This window comes from Calliphora vicina, chromosome 3 (assembly GCF_958450345.1).
Source record: "Calliphora vicina chromosome 3, idCalVici1.1, whole genome shotgun sequence".
In the NCBI taxonomy this organism is placed as follows: Eukaryota; Metazoa; Arthropoda; class Insecta; order Diptera; family Calliphoridae; genus Calliphora; species Calliphora vicina.
Window position 1 is genome coordinate 34683203 of NC_088782.1, and position 19040 is coordinate 34702242.

At 31.4% G+C, this 19040-nt stretch overlaps 2 protein-coding genes across 2 annotated transcripts; one reads left to right on the forward strand and one right to left on the reverse strand.

Annotated features, from left to right (window-relative positions):
- The first annotated feature begins 8291 nt into the window (after window positions 1-8291).
- Window positions 8292-9662, forward strand: LOC135953259 (odorant receptor 67d-like). Its single transcript, XM_065503056.1, has 4 exons — window positions 8292-8534; window positions 8600-9126; window positions 9205-9394; window positions 9453-9662. Exons 1-4 carry the CDS (start codon window positions 8292-8294, stop codon window positions 9660-9662), a joined length of 1170 nt encoding a protein of 389 aa, XP_065359128.1.
- Window positions 9663-15218: 5556 nt separating this feature from the next.
- Window positions 15219-18619, reverse strand: LOC135953779 (odorant receptor 67d-like). Its single transcript, XM_065503787.1, has 4 exons — window positions 18377-18619; window positions 17789-18309; window positions 15502-15691; window positions 15219-15428 (listed from the first exon to the last, which is right to left on the reverse strand). Exons 1-4 carry the CDS (start codon window positions 18617-18619, stop codon window positions 15219-15221), a joined length of 1164 nt encoding a protein of 387 aa, XP_065359859.1.
- Between the last annotated feature and the right edge of the window lie 421 nt (window positions 18620-19040).

A 19040-nucleotide genomic window follows, 5' to 3' on the forward strand; every position in this document is an offset into this window, starting at 1 on the left:
GCACGATGGGGCCAATGACAGGTTTTGAGGCAAAAAGTCCATTTTTCAAGTCAACCATTTAAAAAAAATAATAACGGTATTTTATATTTAACACTTTGAAATACTCAAATATTAAAAAATTAAAGTCAGGTGGCAACTCATGGCGTCATGCCGAGCTGCCAAAGTTGCCAAGTTTTGATTTGCTACATTTTTCGACATTCAATCATAATGAAACAACAAAGAAATTTTAGTCGTCAAACAAAAACTTTTAAGATTATAAAAATTTTGTAAAATGGAAAACACTTGTAAAGGTGTGTAAATTAAAATGTCATTAAAAATTTCAAAAAAAAGTTAGATGTAGTAAATAATTTTTTGTGTCAACTTGTGTTGTCTTTTTTGTGAAGTTTTTGCTGTCGTCCATATATTCTTTGGAATAGAACTTTGTTTATCCGAGCGTATCCGTGAAAAAATATATGTGTGGGGAAAGGTAATAATGTGTACTATAATTTCTTGGAAAAATCATCTGCCGCCATTTGCCGCTGTTTATAATTTTTATAAAATTTATTTCCAGATAGCGTATAACTTAAAAATTTGGATATTTATACCCTAAACCTCCATAGTGGGGAGGGTATATTGGGTTAGTGCTGATGTTTATAACGAGCAAAAATATTGTTCCAACACCCACCTTATGGTGTACCAATCTGCTCAGGATCACTTTCTGAGTCGATTAACCGATGTCCGTCCGTCCGTCTGTCATTCTGTCAATGTAAACCTTTTAATCAAACTACAGGTTCCAATTTTAAAGAAAATTCTACACAATTTGGTACAAGCTTTTCTCTTGTCCCAGGGACAAAGCCTGTTGAATTTTGTTAGAATCGGTCCATTATTTCTCCTAGCCCCCATACGATTGCCCTATCTGAAAATAGTTAAGCTCTCATAAAAATCTTATTTATATAGATATCCAAACCAAATTCAGCACAAATAAGTTTTATATAAGCCGAAATCGCACCACCAAATTTTGTGTCGATCGGTCTTTAATTAGACATAGCTCCCATATAAAGCCCACTTCCGAAAATCACTTTTATAACGATCCACGATGGGGTCAATTACAGGTTTTTGAGGCAAAAATTACTTTTTTAAAGTCAACCATTTAAGAAAAAAATAATAAAATAAGTAATTTTCTTAAATGTATTAATATGAATTATTTTGTTTATTTAAAGTAAGTTTCTAAATAAATGTATCTTGAACAGACTGATGCAATTATCGTTTAATTTCAAGATCCGCCTATAGCCATGCATATATTTCCTGTCACTAGAGGTGGGTATGGCAGTAGGCGGATTGACTTGAAATGATTACTAAAGTCTTAGGTGAGCATTTATGTGACCTATTTGAAACTCAGAAACTTATTATTTCCCGGTGATCATCAACCGCAGAAGTACTTTAATCCACCTACTGGAAATGGGCGTGGCACTGCCCGATTGACTTGATTTTTTTACTGAAGACTTAAAAGCTCATTATTATCATCTGTACGGAATTTGAAAGGTCTAGCTGTTTCCTGTGATTTATTGCCTCAAAAACTGGTCATTGGCCCCATCGTGCGTTGCTGGGAGTATTATACCACACATGTCTTGATTTCAACGCGAAATGAAAGTAGACAAACAGGGGCCAAAATAAAACTTTCAAAGAATAATCATTCCAAAATATGGTGCAGTATCTAAAAACAATGGCACCATTTATTATCGCAATTATAATGGAAGCACAAGGGTTCTATATATTATGAGATGCTGAGATCTGACCAGACCAACACAGGAAACCTGTACCGAAAGCAACCGAAAAACGCCCAGAATAAGCGATCAGGCATGAAATAATATGTAATAATATTCCATCATGACAACGCTCGGCCACATCTTGCAATACCTGTTAAAAAGTGTTTAGAATGAAGTGGTTGGGAAGTTATGCCTGACCCGCTTTATAGTCCAGACCGAACCCAGTCCAACTACTATATGTTACGATCTATGCCGTACGCTCTCTCTGGAATACGCTTCACTTCAGAACAGAATGTCCGATATTGGCTTGTTTCGTTCTTGGCCTCCAAAGATGAGCACGGAATCCATATGTTGCCAGAACGATGGGAAAAGGTTATAGCTATCAAATGAAGAATACTTTGAATAAATTGATATTGTACAAATGTTTCAAAGTAAAAGCTACAAATTTAAAAAAAAAATCCGCATTTTAAAGTCATACACCCAAGAAATATCTCGTAAACTATAAGAGATAATATCTCGTTATCGCTTTTTTAAAGTCATACACCCAAGAAATATCTCGTAAACTATAAGAGATAATATCTCGTTATCGCTTTTATAAATCGGAAAGAGAAAAAAACTTTGGATTTTCTATATATTCTGGGTCCACATACGATTCTAAGAGGATCTAGATATGTCCGTTTGTTTGTCTGTCTATTAAAAACACGATAGGTCAAAAACTGAAGGAGATAACTGGTTGAAATTTTACACTAATACTCTCTATCTATAAGGTTTCTTTGGTATGGAAAATGGGTAAAAATGTCCCTCCGGAATTATTTTCCGAAATTATGGTGAAAATATTTGCCACTCCCTGTCACAGTGCAATTAAATATACATACATATATTACTAAATTAAATATACAATAAATAACTATAATCATTGTCACCCTAACAGGCTTTAAGCTTTCTAAAGTGTGAATAAAAAATCATATTTAAAATGAATAAATTTTACAATAAATAGTTTAGAGACTTTTCGTTATTGCATCAAAGTAAAACAGTTGAAGGAACACAATAAGGTATTTTATAAATAAATAGAAAATGTATTAGCATATTTTAGTCCTTAAAGATACTTTTTTTCTAGGAAGCTAAGGGTAAGAGCGGATTTTCGCACAAGAAATACCAAAATTCTAAATTTTTCTCAATTTCTCATTAAGTTATTAGTTATTTCATGTGAATTTTTTATTTAAAAATTAGCTAACAGAAATCTTAGAAATCGTAAATTGTTTCCAATATTGTGTTGGTATAGTGAAATTTTGAAATTCGAATTTTCAAATGCATATATTGTAATATTTTGAGATACCAAAACATCGCTCCTGAGGGGTTTGATCACTTAAACTCGAATACTCCTCTGCTATGTATGTATATGTGAAATTTATCAATCAGCTAGTTAGAAATTACAGATTTATTTCCAAAATATTTTGATTCTGTGCACTGTTGGTTGAGGCTTTTGGGCTTGTTAAGCAGTATCATTGAATTGGATGTTATTACTGTGAATACAGCCTGTGAAACAATTCAATTACTGCATGAGACATTTCCTGGCGATCAAAATTGGCTCCCTAGATTGTGTGATTTCCCACCATTGGATATTTTTATTTGAAGTAAAAAGTCTATGAATTAAGTGGTACATTCCAGTGGATAAATCTTTAGTGGTTTAGAAACGTTTTTTTTTAATTAATTCCGTATCTCGGGAACTATTGGAGATATTGTTAGGAAATTTCACATGGTTGGAGCTGAGTTGACTTGCGTTTGCTCAGCTTACTACACGCGGAGAAAAATCATGGTTCGGCATGGTTAAGACAACTATACAATGTTCTATGTAACAATATATTGTTGTCGTAAACGTTACTGTAAACGTTTATATTTTCATCGCAATTATAAACATGAATATGGTTTTCGGACAACTAAATAATAATATTATTTTATGTACAACCATTAAATGTTTTGATTACTATGGATCATAATATGATTTCATTGGGTCATTTATATGATTACTTTAGGTCATATGATTGATTTATATCATAATATTATTATTTCAGAACATATTATGATATTTAATTATACTAATAATGATCATAATATGTTTTGGACTACAAGCATAAATCTGATCATAATATTTTACTTCTAGTTTATAGTTACCACAACCATTTTTATCTCTGCGTCTAGAGCTAATGGGAGCCAGTGCGTAGCCCCTCAAAGTTGATCACCTCGGATCTCAAATTTTTAAAAAAAATTGTCAAAAATCCATTTATAATCCGAATGAGTTGAAATTTGAGAAGATCTACTCTTACATGTGTAGGTCTTTTAGTTGAAGAAATCTTCAGGTTTATTGATTAATTTTTTTAAATTTTTCTCGATCTTTTTATAGTTTTTTAGATATGACGGTCCTACGGAGAGTCGCAATAATTTTTAAAAAATCGTCTACAGTTGCGATAAAATTCTAAAAATTCAAAAAAAAAACTCCCTATAATGGAAAATGTAAAAAGTGTCATATTTTTTATTTTTTTTCCCAAAAACCCATATATTTTTTCTTTTGTAGAAAAACATTTTCTTCGGGACTATATACAATTTGTATATGACACGGAAAGATAACTTAATGCAAAATAATATAAAGTAAAATTTGGCTCACTTAAGTGGACATAAAACCCCCCAGACCTATCCAAACTTGCCCAATTTAAAAGAAAAAAATTCTGTTTGAGTAAAAAATTCTAAAAAGGCAAAGCACCGATCTACGAAAAATCTCCAAATTTGTATAACCACATATGTTTTCTAAATATTCACAAAGTTTTCTTACCATCACACGGTAAATAACGTCAAAGCAGGCACTTTTCTAAAAAAAAATTAAGTTTTTGAAACAAATTTTTCCCGTTTTAGGAATTTCGGTATTTGAAAATAAAAAATGTCAAAAATTATAATGCCATTGATTTGAGGACATTAGGATCTACAGTATTTCCAAATTTTGTTGTAATAAATTTAAACGTTAAAATTTTACATGAATTCAAATTTAATATTTTTCTTATATTTTTTTGTAAATGACGTCCCAAAGATTTATAAAATTATTTAATTTTACTAAATTATTAATCTGGAAGTCCTAGGGTTTTCACCAATATCAAAACCTTGTACAAAAAGCCTTTATTTACTCCTCGGAAGTTCCACAAATTTTGCCCCCTTTGACAAATTAATACCTTTTTTCATATATCGCAAATTCGAAATTGTTAGGAAATTTCATATGGTTGGAGACGACCAGTGTTGCCAATTTATCTCTTTTTGGGCTAAATTTAGCCCTTTTCAATCTTGTTTAGCCACAACAATATTAATTTAGCCTTTAGCCATTTTTTTAGCCTTTTTTATTTTCATTTAGCCATATATATTTACTCTAATGATCTGAAATTTTTGCTGTTGAAAATTTGTAAAATCAGTTCAAAAAAATATTTAATAATATGACAAAAATTAACTAAAAATGTTGAACCAGTAAACAATTTAAGCACATACAAATTGTTGGACCTTCCATACATTAAAAACATGCCATAACTAATATAGAGAAAATGTACGTTATTAAAATAAAAATTGTTAATAAATATGTTAATGTTTTACGCGCAGGTCCGGGCGTTTATAAAATCATATATAGGGTTAAAGAGAACACATTTAACTTTATCTGGGCGATGTATTGACATAAATATAGTACTTTAACAAATATTTTATAACACATGCCATGTAGTATACCGTTTTCAAAGACTACAATCCAATCAATTTAGAAAGAAAAATTCAGTTCATTATCGATAATAATTTAGCTATGATCATTTTTATCTGATCAAATATAGAAAATTAACTTTTTTCCAAATTTAAATTAAATATTTATGTTTATATATTTTGGCTATCTTTGATATGTTTACTAACTAATGACAAAATTTATGTTTTTGCCAATGAAAATCAATTCTGTCCGGCGACGTGTATAATTTTTAGAATATTTTTTTCTGCATTACATGAGAGGCATATTTGCCATATATTCATTTATCAAAATATTCTCCATCGAAGTTATCACAAAGGATTACTTTATACATAATTTGTCTTTCATATAAAAAAATTTGCCTAGGAGCATTTTGCAGGCCAGGTGATAAATACGAAGCTTTAAAAACATCGTTATTTTAAAGTTAAGGATCAACATACAGGAATAAATATTCTAATTTTCTTACATTTGAACGTGTGTTATTCATACGTTTTTATACCCTCCACCACCATAAGTGGTGAATGAGGGTATATATAAGTTTGTCATTCCGTGTGTAACATTGAGAAATATTCATCTGAGACCCAACAAAGTATATATATTATTGATCCTTATGAAATTCTAAGTCGATTGAGCCATGTCCGTCTGTCTGTCCGTCTGTCTGTCTGTCTGTCTGTGTAAAACACGCTCACGTCCAAAATAGGCAAACAAAATTGGTAGACTTGCAAAAAAAATGTTTATTGTTCTCCTAAGCAGTTTGGTATTGAAAATCAGCAAAATCGGTTAAGTGGAACCATAGTTATGAACCAAAATGTGAGACAACCTAAAAAAAAAACTTGATCATTTTAACATAGTTTTCCTTATTTGTGCAAATATATTGCATATAATACCATAAAATTGCACACACGTTATTTTTATGTTAAAGGGACTAACTCTGGCGAAAATTATAAGAATCGGTCCATGATTTCTCCTAGCCCCCATACAATTTTCTTCCCGAAATATGGTTATTAGGTCTGTAAATGCCTACAAAATTGTAGTATCCACACAAAATTCAAGAGAAATAAGTTTCGTGCTTAAAAAAATTACAACCCCAAATTTTTTGTGGATCGGCTCATATTTGACCGTCGCCCCCATATAAAGTTCATTTCCGAAAATCACTTAAATAAGCATAAATGTCTTATAGATATCGCTATTAAGTTGAAATTCGTTATAAACAGTCCCCATATATACCAAAATCGATTTACCTAATTTTATCAAGATCGGCCAATAATTGGTTATAGCTCCCATATAAGGACCACTTCCGAAAAACACAATAATCTACATAAATATCTAAAAAATATCAATATCAAAACAAAATTTTACATAGATCCATAATTTATACTTAGAAATCATACTACAGGATTTTGTGAATATCGGTCCATATTTGACCATAGCTCCCATATAAGGACCACTTCCGAAAATCAGTTAAGTACTCATAAATCTCTTATAAATATCTTTATCATGCTAAAATTCGACAAAAATAATACTCATATACATAGAAATCACTGTACTAAATTGTATGCAGATTGGCCGATAATTGGTCATAGCTCCCCTATAAGGCCCATTTCCGAAAAAGATATTAACCTTAAAAAATATTTAAAACATATCGATATCAAAATGAAATAACGCACAGGTCAGTAATTTGTATCCAGTAATCATACTTCTGAATTTTTTGAATATCGGTCCATATTTAGCCATAGCTCCCATATAAGGTCCACTCCCGAAAATCACTAAAATCCTCCCATATAAGGTCCACTTTTGTTAATAGCGTTGTTTATATGAAATTCTACAAAAATAGCCCTCAAATACTTAGGACTATAATAGGTCATAGCTTCATAAATTGAACCAAAATAGTACACTGATCAGTAATTTGTATTCAAAAATCATAATACTGAATTTTGTGAATATCGGTACATAATTGGCCACAGCACCCATATAAGTTCATAAAAATCACGTTAAAATATTTTATGACAATCAAATCATAATAGGTCATTGCTCCCATATAAGCCCCACAACCAAATATTTTGAAATTTGTCTAAATATATTTGTATACCCTTTTTATACTCTGTTTCTTCACTTGATGTTAAAAGGGAAAAATGTTGATCCAAACGTATTAACTGATTATTAAGTATATAAATTATTAAATTTCATACGTTCTAATAGGAATTTCAGTTACAAATTGCTGAATTAGATACAATTTTTTGTACATTTGAAATAAAATATCTTCTGCGTAAACTAGTCTTTCTAACAATTGTTATATTATTTCAGTTTTTATACCATCATATTTAGGTGGAGGGTATTTAAGATTCGGCACGGCCGAATATAGTACTCTTACTTGTTGTTTGTCTATTCGGCATAGCCCAATGTAACATTCTAAGTTGTTTTTTTGTGTCAAATGTATGTATTTTTTTAATTAAAAATGTTAGCCCTTTTTTAGCCACTTTTTAGCCCTTTCATAGCCCTTTTTTAGCCTTTTTTCTAAGTATTTAGCCCTTTTTGTTCACCATGAATTGGCAACACTGGAGACGACCATGTGAAATTTCCTAACAATATCTCCAATAGTTCCCGAGATATCGAATTATTTAAAAAAAAAAGTTTCTAAACCACTGTACATCCTTTATATCCTTAAAATAAACCCGTAAATTTCTAGAATTTGGTTACAATACTTGTTTTGGAATTGCAGTTTTCAAAATTTTACTTCAGATTTTTTACTGCAGATTTTACAAATATTTTATATGGCTCCAGGAACAATGACCACCAAATATTCGCATAGTTTTTTAAAGCTTTTCAACTTTACGCGCAACTTTTCAAGAATGTGTGGAGCCGATTTGATACGGGAGGACTACAAGATGACAGCGCTAACATGGTTTATAATTGCGGTGGTAAATGGGGCCATTGCTTTTACATTCTACACCATGTATGTGGGAGTAGCTATAAACCATGATTGGACGGAACTCTTGAAATGCCTGTGTATGTTTGGAACAGGTGTTCAGGTAAGCTCTGCAATAATTACAACACACAAAATAATTCCAAAAGTATTTCAACTGCATACTTTTAGGGCTACGCAAAACTAGTTAACGGTCTACTCAGACCCGAAATGGTACGTTTCATTTATCGAGAAATTATCGGCATGTATACGGTGTATGAGCGAAAAACTGCAAACTATCACAAATTGCTAAAGGAGAGCATATCGTTGGTGAAAAAACTTATTGTAATTTTATTAATATCCGTGATATTGGTGTCCATGGCCATAATTGGCACACCCGCCATCTATAAAATGATGTTTAATGAACGCATCTTTATAATGCCCTTCTTTTTCCCCTACATCGATTATAAAACCGATTTTGGTTACTATTTGACTTCACTGTTTCACATAATTTGTGTGATTTTCGGAATTTTTGGTAATTTTGTCAGTGATTCATGGTGTTTTGCATTCGCCGCTCATATACCGCTATTAAAGAATATACTTCAGGCTAAATTCCGCGAATTGGATGAACTGTTACAAGAAAAGGAAGACGCCAAAGATTTCAAGCAAGTGGCCATAAAGTTGTATGAGATTTTTAAATGGCATCAAAAATATCAAGTGTAAGTAAATATTAGAGGTTTTTAGAAAAATCTGTATTAAAAATTTAATTATATCACTTATTCAAATTATCCTTACAGATTTTGTAATACAGTTAAGGAACTATTTTTCTGGGTCATTTTTGTACAAGTTGCCACAGAATTTGTGAGTATTGTCTGTACGATTGTTTGCATATTTTTGGGCATATGGCCAGCAGCGCCCGTCTATTTGGTCTACTCATTCGTTTTGTTTTATTTCCATTGTGCTTTGGGTAATTTAGTGGAAACTTCAGTAAGTTAATTGGATATGTTACATTTGCTAGTCATTAATAAATTAATGTTTTCCCAAGAACGATGATGTTATTTTAATGATCTATGATTGCTGCTGGTATAATTTGAGCGTGTCACAACAGAAAATGCTTCTAATCATGTTGAGAGAATCCCAGCAGGCTGAAGGTATGTCCATTGGTGGTATTGCTCCCTTATCAATGAGTACTGCGTTGCAGTTGACGAAAACGTTTTATACATTTTCCATGATGTTGAGACAATTTTTGAATTAAATAAAAATATCAGCACAAATATTAACATATCGGTTCAAAGACCGAAATTCGAATAATAAATATATTTTGAAAAAAGTATTAGAACTATTAATGATTTTTTTGTTAAATTCTCAATGAAAATATATCACATCTACTGACTAATTAATGAATTTATCTGCAATTGTGTCTTCGCTTAATCACATATGATGTCTTAGCTAAATGTCTTCGCTAACAAAATGGCGTTTGTCAAAGGCACACAGGCAGAAAAGGACAACCAGCTGAAAGTTGTACATTGGGAAAACCCAGAAATTTAGTAGAAGAAAAAACATATTTGGTAAACTATTGATCCGATCAAGGGTGCTTTAAAGAAAATCCATTAGTTTGCATATGTAGTCCTAGCTTAATACGAGTACCTTCGAAAATAAAATGGCGTTTGTTAAAGCACCCCACCATAAGAGTTGGAATTTGTACATTACCCCCTGTCTATGCTTGACAAATATTGATCATAACAATAAATGACATTTGTTGTCAAGACAAAGTTGTCTAAGCAAAAGCATTAACAATTTTATCATAACGAAGAAATAATACTAATAAATGGGGACTATTATACCTGATAATTTTTTATCTAGACAACCATTTTGAAGTTTATCATGATAAAAATTTATCAGGTATAACCAGGGAGTTAGGAACAAACAAGAAACTATAGTCAGCCAAGCCCGACAATATGATATCCTATTCTTAGTAAATGAGCAAAAATCGTTTTCCCTTAAAATTTCAATAATTTATTTTCGTGAGTGATATTCGGAAACGGGCCTTCTATGACAGCCATAGAGAAACATAGTACGGAAACTAGAAAATACTCAAATGAAAATATTACTCAAAATAATCACAAATACGAGTGATGTTTTTGTTTTCACATAGTTTTTTTCTACTAATACATTCTCACCACTTTGGCTTTTGATAACTGAGTTAGGTCTTTGAAATGAGAGTTTCCGCTCTATGTCTATTCTCTATGATGTAAGCTACGACCAATTATATACCGATCATTATCAAATAAGTTCGTGTAATTTATTTCTACACACAGAAAATATATTGGTTGAAATACTGTTCCCTCTTTGTTTTAGATATATGTATGTATAGTACGGGGACCAAAACGGAGGCTTCCACTGGATCTTCGTAATTCCTGATTTGCTTTAGATAATTGATTTGGATTAGACGGCTGATGTTATCTAGATTATACAGCTGTTGAAGGTTCAATTGCTATTCGGTAGTTTAGTGATCTGTTGAAATAGAGATCGAGATTGTTGCTCTAAATCCTGTTGACTAGTTGCCATTAGTTTAGGTACATTTATATTATTTCTAAAGGATTAAAATATAATGATTTTAAATTAAAGCAATCTAACAAATCAGTTAATGATGATATATTTAAGTCAGGGATCGGAAGTCTGAGAAATTGTAAATTTTAAATTCGTGCATAACATCAACAATTTCCTTTACTATTATGCCAGGGGACCATTTCATATTATTTCGCTTATATACTTTTGCTAAAATTTGTTGTACAACTTTGTAACTTCTTTTCTTTGTTCCATATTGGTTATTAAACTGTGTTTCCACTTTTTGATTACGAAATTTATGAACCAATTTTGGTTTTTTTCCAGTAAGTTAAGGTTTATTCTTATTTTCCTTCCCACGAACAATTCAGATGGATTTTATTAGTTTTTTATACTCTACACCGCCATATTGGGGAGGGTATAATGCGTTTGTGCAGATGGTTGTAGCGCCCAAAAATATTAGTATAATACCCATCTGAAAGTATACCGATCGACTTAAAACACTTTCTGAGTCGATTAAACGATGTCCGTCCGTCCGTCTGGCTGGCTGTCCATGTAAACCTGGGCGCAATTTTCAAGATATTTCGATCAAATTTGGTACATATAATTTTTTTGGCCCAAGTACGAAGCCTATTGAAACTGGCTGAAATCGGTCCATTATTTCACCTATCCCCCATATAAATGTCTTCCGGAAATTGGACTTTATCGGTCTTATATTTTTAATTATACCCTACACCACCATAGTGGGGAGGTTATAATGCGTTTGTGCAGATGTTTGTAACGCCCAAAAATATTAATCTAACACAGTCGATTAAACGATGTCCGTCCGTCCGTCTGGCTGGCTAGCTGTCCATGTAAACCTTGTGCGCAGTGTACATGTCGCAATTTTGGAGATATTTTGATCAAATTTGGTACATATTATTTTTTCGGTCCAAGGACCAAGCTTATTGAAACTGGCTGAAATCGGTCCATTATTTCACCTAGCCCCCGTACAAATGTCCTTCCGAAATTGGACTTTATCGGTGTAAATGTTTAATTTATATATGTATGTCTACAACTACCGTTCGAAATAAGTTTTATATACACAAAATTCATGTCACTCAATTTTGTTACGATCGGTCCATAATTAGTCATAGCTTCCATATAGACCCACTTCCGAAAATCACTTTAACGTGCATAAATCGCTTAAAAATTTTGGTATACACACAAAATTCAACATAGTTAACTTTAATGTGGACATCAATCATACGATCTAATTTCATGGTAATCGGTCCATAATTGGTCATAGCTCCCATATAAGGCACACTTCCGAAAATCACTATAAATATAAATTATTGAAATTTTAAATGAAAAACGTTTTTGCTCTTTTACTTAGTGTAGGGTATTATATGGTCGGGCTTGACCGACAATACTTTCTTACTTGTTTATATATGTATCTAAACAAATTTCCCTTCAAATAAGTTTTATATATACAAAATTTATGTCACCAAATTTTGTAACGATCGGTCTATACTTAGTCATAGCTCCCATATAGAAACGCTTCCGAAATTCACATTAACGTGCTTAAATCTCTTAAAAATGTTGGTATACTCACAAAATTCAACTTAAATAACTTTCATATAGACGTAAATCACACGACCTAATTTCATGATGATCGGTCCATAATTCGTCATAGCCCTCATATAAGGAAACTTCCGAAAATCAATCATGATTATAAATTATTGATTTTTGCTCATTTACTTAGTGTAGGGTATTATATGGTCGGGCTTGACCGATCGTACTTTCTTACTTGTTTTAAAATTTATTACCCCCTGAATGCAACATCATAATATTAATAGGCAAGTCGAATTCTTTAGACCCCTTTTACGCTCACATTATACATTAAATTTGGGCAAGAAATATACATACCATTTTAAAGGGATTTGTTCACAGAAGTGCAGAATATACATTTTATTGAAATCGGTTCAGTTTTTTAGGAGTTATAAGAGTTTAAAGATGTTACTAACACATATGCAAAAACGTGTACATATGAATCTTAAGCTAAAAAGTAAACAATGCAATGCGTGTTTGTCCAATTTGTTGTTGTAAATAAATAAGAGAAACAATTAAACAGTATTGATTTCGCTCTGTTTTAATTGAGAGTTGTTATAGAAATCAAAGAAGAAGACTTTAGTAATTTAAAGTCACTTAAAAAATATATTTTGAAGGTGTTTTTTTTATTTTCTAACTCCCATATGCATAAACAATATTTAAATTTATCAAAGGTTTATAAAACAAAATTTCCATTCAAAATTGTATTTATAAACCTTTGACAAATTTAAGAAGTAAGAAGGTATGGTCGGTCAAGCCCGACCATATAATACCCTACACTAAGTAAAAGAGCAAACAAATTTTTCTTTTAAAATTTCAATAATTTATATTTTTGAGTGATTTTCGGAAGTGGGGTTATATGGGGCCTATGACCAATTATGGACCGATCACCATGAAATTAGGTCATGTGATTTATGTCTATATTAAAGTTAACTATGTTGAATTTTGTGTGTTTACCAACATTTTTAAGCGATTTATGCACGTTAAAGTGATTTTCGGAAGCGGGTCTATATGGGAGCTATGACTAATTATGGACCGATCGTAACAAAATTTGGTGACATGAATTTTGTGTATATAAAACTTATTTGGAGCGGAATTTGTGGAGATACATATATAAATTAAACATTTATGACCGATAAAGTCCAATTTCGGGAGGACATTCGTATGGGGGCTAGGTGAAATAGTGGACCGATTTCAGCCAGTTTCAATAGGCTTGGTAATTGTACATAAATCACTTAAAAATTTTTGTATACACACAAAATTCAACATAAATAACTTTCATATAGACATAAATCACACGACCTAATTTTGTGGTGATCGGTCCATAATTGATCATAGCTCCCATATAAGGCCCCTTCGAAGAATCACTCAAAAATATAAATTATTGATATTTTAAAAGAAAAATATTTTTACTCATTTACTTGGTGTAGGGTATTATATGGTCGGGCTTCTACGGAGGTTAGGTAAAAACGAATTTATTCCTGTTCCCTGTTCAAAGTTTAGCTAAGCATGATCGGCTTATTAGGAAAGTTAAAGTAAAGCTTCATATTTACATAAAAGGTTTAAAAATAGGTGGGATCAGAGCAGTGGAGTGGTATGTCCCATACAAAATTAGTTAGTTATTTTAGAATATCAAGTGAACTGTAATTGAGAGATTCTATTCATATTTTTTAATTTTACTAGGGTAGGGGTAGCGAAGTGCACCGGGTTATGCTAGTAAAGACCAATAGGCTTACAAATGGAATTGCCAATATGTATATCTTAAAAAGCAATGGTCCTAGGATACTGCCCTGAGGAACACTGGTAAAAATTTGGTCATCCAATATCCAGTTTGTACAAACTGAAGCCTATTTTTTTTATTAGAATATCATATTGTACTAAATCAAAGGCTCTTGGGAAATCAAAAATTAAAGCGGCCACACCATTAAACCCTTCAGAGATTTCACCACAAATATATTCTATAACATTTATTAAAGCTTCTTTCGTTCCAGAAACAAAATTTTTTTAAACAAAAACAAAACATTTGGGGGATTCAAACGGTCTGCTATTAGGTCATACTATCCTAATATATTATGATAGTTTAACAAATTTTTGTTGAGCTTTAAACAAAGAAAGTGTTATTTTATGACAAAACCATAAACATAGTTAAAAAAGTCTTATCAGTTTAGAACTTTTTTGTTTGATAATATGTCCTAATAGCAGACCGTTTGAAGGCCCCAATTAATAAAAAAAAAAACATTACGACATACAACGTTGTAACAACGATACAACGATACAATGCTACGACAACGATTGTGAATTGGACGAATATATTTTTTGAGTGTAGCTGTCGTTTGACAATTAATCAGATGCTATTTTTTCGAAAATTTTATCAATGATTGATAGTACCGACACGGCACGATTTTATGAACCTTTAATTTTTTGCAAAATGAAACAAAAATGAGGTAATGTGTTCGTATCTTTTGAAGCTGGTGTTGGATTTTATTGATTTAAGATGCATTTTAAAGATAATTATGTCCTATTTGGACTACATGATTAAAAAAAAAGATGTAAGCATTTTTCATTTTCAGATTTAAGCATAAAAAATACAAAAAAATGTTGATTTACTTTTTCTCAGTGCTCTGAGAATCTCAATAGAATCTGTGCTATATATTAATTAATTTAATGAGCTTTTAAGAAACATTGACATGGTATAAACCGTTTTTGTAATTTGCAGAGCTGTATTCAGCGATAAGGGCACCACGCCGCCAATTAAAATACCAGTAGCCTGTTGGGATTCCCGCAACATGATTAAAATCATTTTCTGTTCCGGCACCGTCAAATTATACCAGCAACAGTCATAGATAATATCAATTACATCATCGTTCTAAAGTGAATTGAAAAATGTTGGAATTTTATATAAAATTAAATTTGTTACAGTTGTGAACATAGAATTTTACCGATACTTCGACGATATTGCCCAACGAACAATAGGAATAAAGCAGACAGGATATATAGAGCAAATATGCTGGTGCTGGTGGCCATATTTCCAGAAATATACAAACAATTGTACAGACAATACCCATAAATTCAAAGCCTATTTGAACAGCGATGACCCAGAAAAATGTATCCTTAATTGTTTTGCAGAAACTGAAAAACAAAAATATACATATGTTAATGTTAATGTGCTTTTTTCGAAGTGTGGAGAAGGTTATTGTGAGACCTGTATAAATCTGCAATGCTTTTCCTATTGTGACACCATAAAGTACAATATACAGTGATTGACAAAACAATGGAAACTTTTCCAAATATTCCATATGTAGCCCAAAATTTAAAATATTTTGTTAAAATAAAAAAATTTTTTTTTAGTATTTTACTTGTATAGTTTTATTTATATAAATTAACTGAAAAACAAACAACTGAAAAAAGGAACAAAATTAAAAATATTCACTATTTCGCTACTGACAAAACAATGGAAACTCTTAAACTTCTGCAAGAAAGAAGTGTAAAACGAAAATAATATTTAAAAGGACGATGTAAAAAGCATCCTGTTTACAGTTATTTTATTTTATTTTTAAATTCTGGTAATTTTTCACAATTTCTTTTTCTAAGTTTTTCGCATAATTGCTTTTTTCAAAGTTAACGAAAATGGCTAAAGTTTAGATTTGTGAAGACTTAACAAATAAAATAATTAACGATTTTAAGGCTGGTTTAAAACAAAAAAGTATCTGTGACAAATATTCAATAAATAAATGAGCAGTTTCAAAAATTATAAAGAAATTTCGTGAGACCGGTTCTGTAAAAACTCAACATTTAGGTGGAAGGCCTCGTAAGACTACTCCTAGACATGATAATTTAATAGCGAGAGAGTTCAAGAAATTCCTAAAAATAACTCCTCGAGAGATTAATAGCCTAAAATTAGAAATAAGTACCCGAACAGTTAGCCGCAGGGCAAATGAGGCTGGTCTTGGTTGCTATAGTCCTGTTAAAAAACCACTCATTTCTAAAAAGGATCGTTCTGCTCGTCTACAATATGTCAGGGATCATTTAAACTGGTCGATACAGAAATGGAATACTGTCCTCTCTTCCGACGAATCCAAATACAATTTAAGAGGCAGTGATGGGAGAACATTTGTAGAACGACCAAAGGGAAAAAGATTAGATCCAAAGTACACAAATAAGACTGTAAAGTTTGGCGGTGACAATATTATGGTATGGGGATGTTTTTCAGGGCAAGGTATGGGCCCAATTCATATTATGAAAGATACCATGACAGGTATTGGATACAGAACCATATTAAACGATGTTATGTATCCATACGCTGAGGAAAATATGCCCCTAGTTTGGAGATTCCAACACGATAACGACCCGAAACACACCTTTAGGGAAATTGTAGATCGTAAAATAAGGACCCAAAATTACACCAGGAAGATTTATCGGAGGCGGTTATAAGGGAATGGAAAAATATATTTCAAAGGAGACCATTGACTCTTTAATTGGTTCAATGTATCGTCGATGTGTAGCAGTTATAAATAATAAGGGATACCCAACAAAATATTGAGTTATTGCAAAGTTTAGACCATATTTGTTAAAATAATACCTAAGTTTCCATTGTTTTGTCAATGCCGTAATAAAGAGATATTTTGATTTTGTTTTCTCATTTTTAGAATTTAATTAATTATGTCCTTTCTTTTTTGTTAAATTAAGTTAATAAAAGTATACAAATAAAATACCACAAAAATGTTTAAATTTTGTAAAAAAATTATTTCAGATTTTAGGCCACTAATGAAATATTTGGAAAAGTTTCCATTGTTTTGTCAACCACTGTATATGAGGGATTTCATGTCAAGTGGGCCAACTTTTGAAATCGATGTCTTCCGATCAGCATACACTTTGCTAAGAACTATAGAACTTAGAGTTCTTCACCGATCTTGTTGACAAATTGTGTCGGAATTACTATTGGTGCTAATTTCATCCCAATCGATTTCAAAAGCTGGTTCACTGGACATGAAATCCCCCATGTATTTTTTTTATGAATCGTTATAGATGGCAGTATATCCGAAGCCATCCAATAACTTACAAATACGCTCGCCAACTAATTTCTAATAACATTAGTTCTCAAAAATTAATCGTTTCTTTAGCAAGATCATTTCGAAAAATCAGAGCCACACAAACAGCATCCACATTCCTTGAAATTCTACAAAACAAACTTATATCGGTTTTGGTTGGTCGAATCTTCATACTCACTTTATATATTTCTGATGCCATTTAAATATATCACTTAGTAGTTGCCCAGATTTCTCTACATTTCTCGGATATTCCTCCAGTATACCATCCAGATCATCAAATTTACATTTTAAAATATTCTTCATCAGCGGTACATGAGCAGCATATATAAACAGCCACGAATCCATAATAAAATTTCCATACGTTCCAAAAAACACACAAATTATGTGCAAGACAAATGTTAAGTAAAATCCAAAATCTGTACTGGTATCAATGAAGGGGAAAATAAATGGCATAATATCAACGCGTATATTTTGAAAAATCAACATATATAAAGGTACCACAGTTACGCCTATACTGACAATTAAAACAGTGGCGAATGTAATGGCCAGCAGTTTTTTAACCAATGAAATATTATATTTTAAAGATTGTTTATAGGCCAACGATTTCAATTCGTATGTTTCATACATATCGATGATTTCCCTGTACAAATAGCGAATTTCTTTCTGTTGCCTGAGACCATTTATTAATTTGGTGTAGCCCTTTAAGTGCAACAATTTGAATCAATCATTATTAAGAATAATTAATTTTATAAACGCAAATTTCTACCTGCACTCCAGTTCCAATTACAGATGCTGATTTCAAGAGATTATATAAATCTCCCTTAACAATTACCTCAATGTAATTGGAGTAAACTGTACAGCTTAAAGCCAGATTGATTAATATGAAAATTGCATAAGTCCTCCAGTCTAGTTTATAATCATCTTTTATAACATCACAACCACAAAGTTCGGAAAATTTTCGAGTAAAATTAAATAACTTTTTAAAATTATTTGAATGTTTGCGAGACATTATTGTAGTTGGTTGAGCAACACGATAATTGTTATTAAAAACTCTTGAGAACACAATTGGCAGACATTGGTTGTAGTTAGCTAAAGAAGCTATATATGGGATATTCCACGAGAATGACAACCACAACTTAAATAATACAAAAACTCTTGAAACGTTTTTTTTTTCAAGATTATTTGAATAGGAGAAAACCCTAAAATTTTACTATATGAAAGTATTGAGAGCTTATTACAAAATTTTAAGGGCAAAAATAAACTGACTATATTTAATTTTTTAATTTAATTGATATGTTTTAGGCTAAGATTGCGTCGAAAACTAAGCTTCCAATTGAGGAGCCGCAAAATAAATTTAAAAATTTTGGGAAATTGATTTTTTTCTAGGAGATTTCAACCCAAATGTTATAAAAATACCAAAAAATCAATTT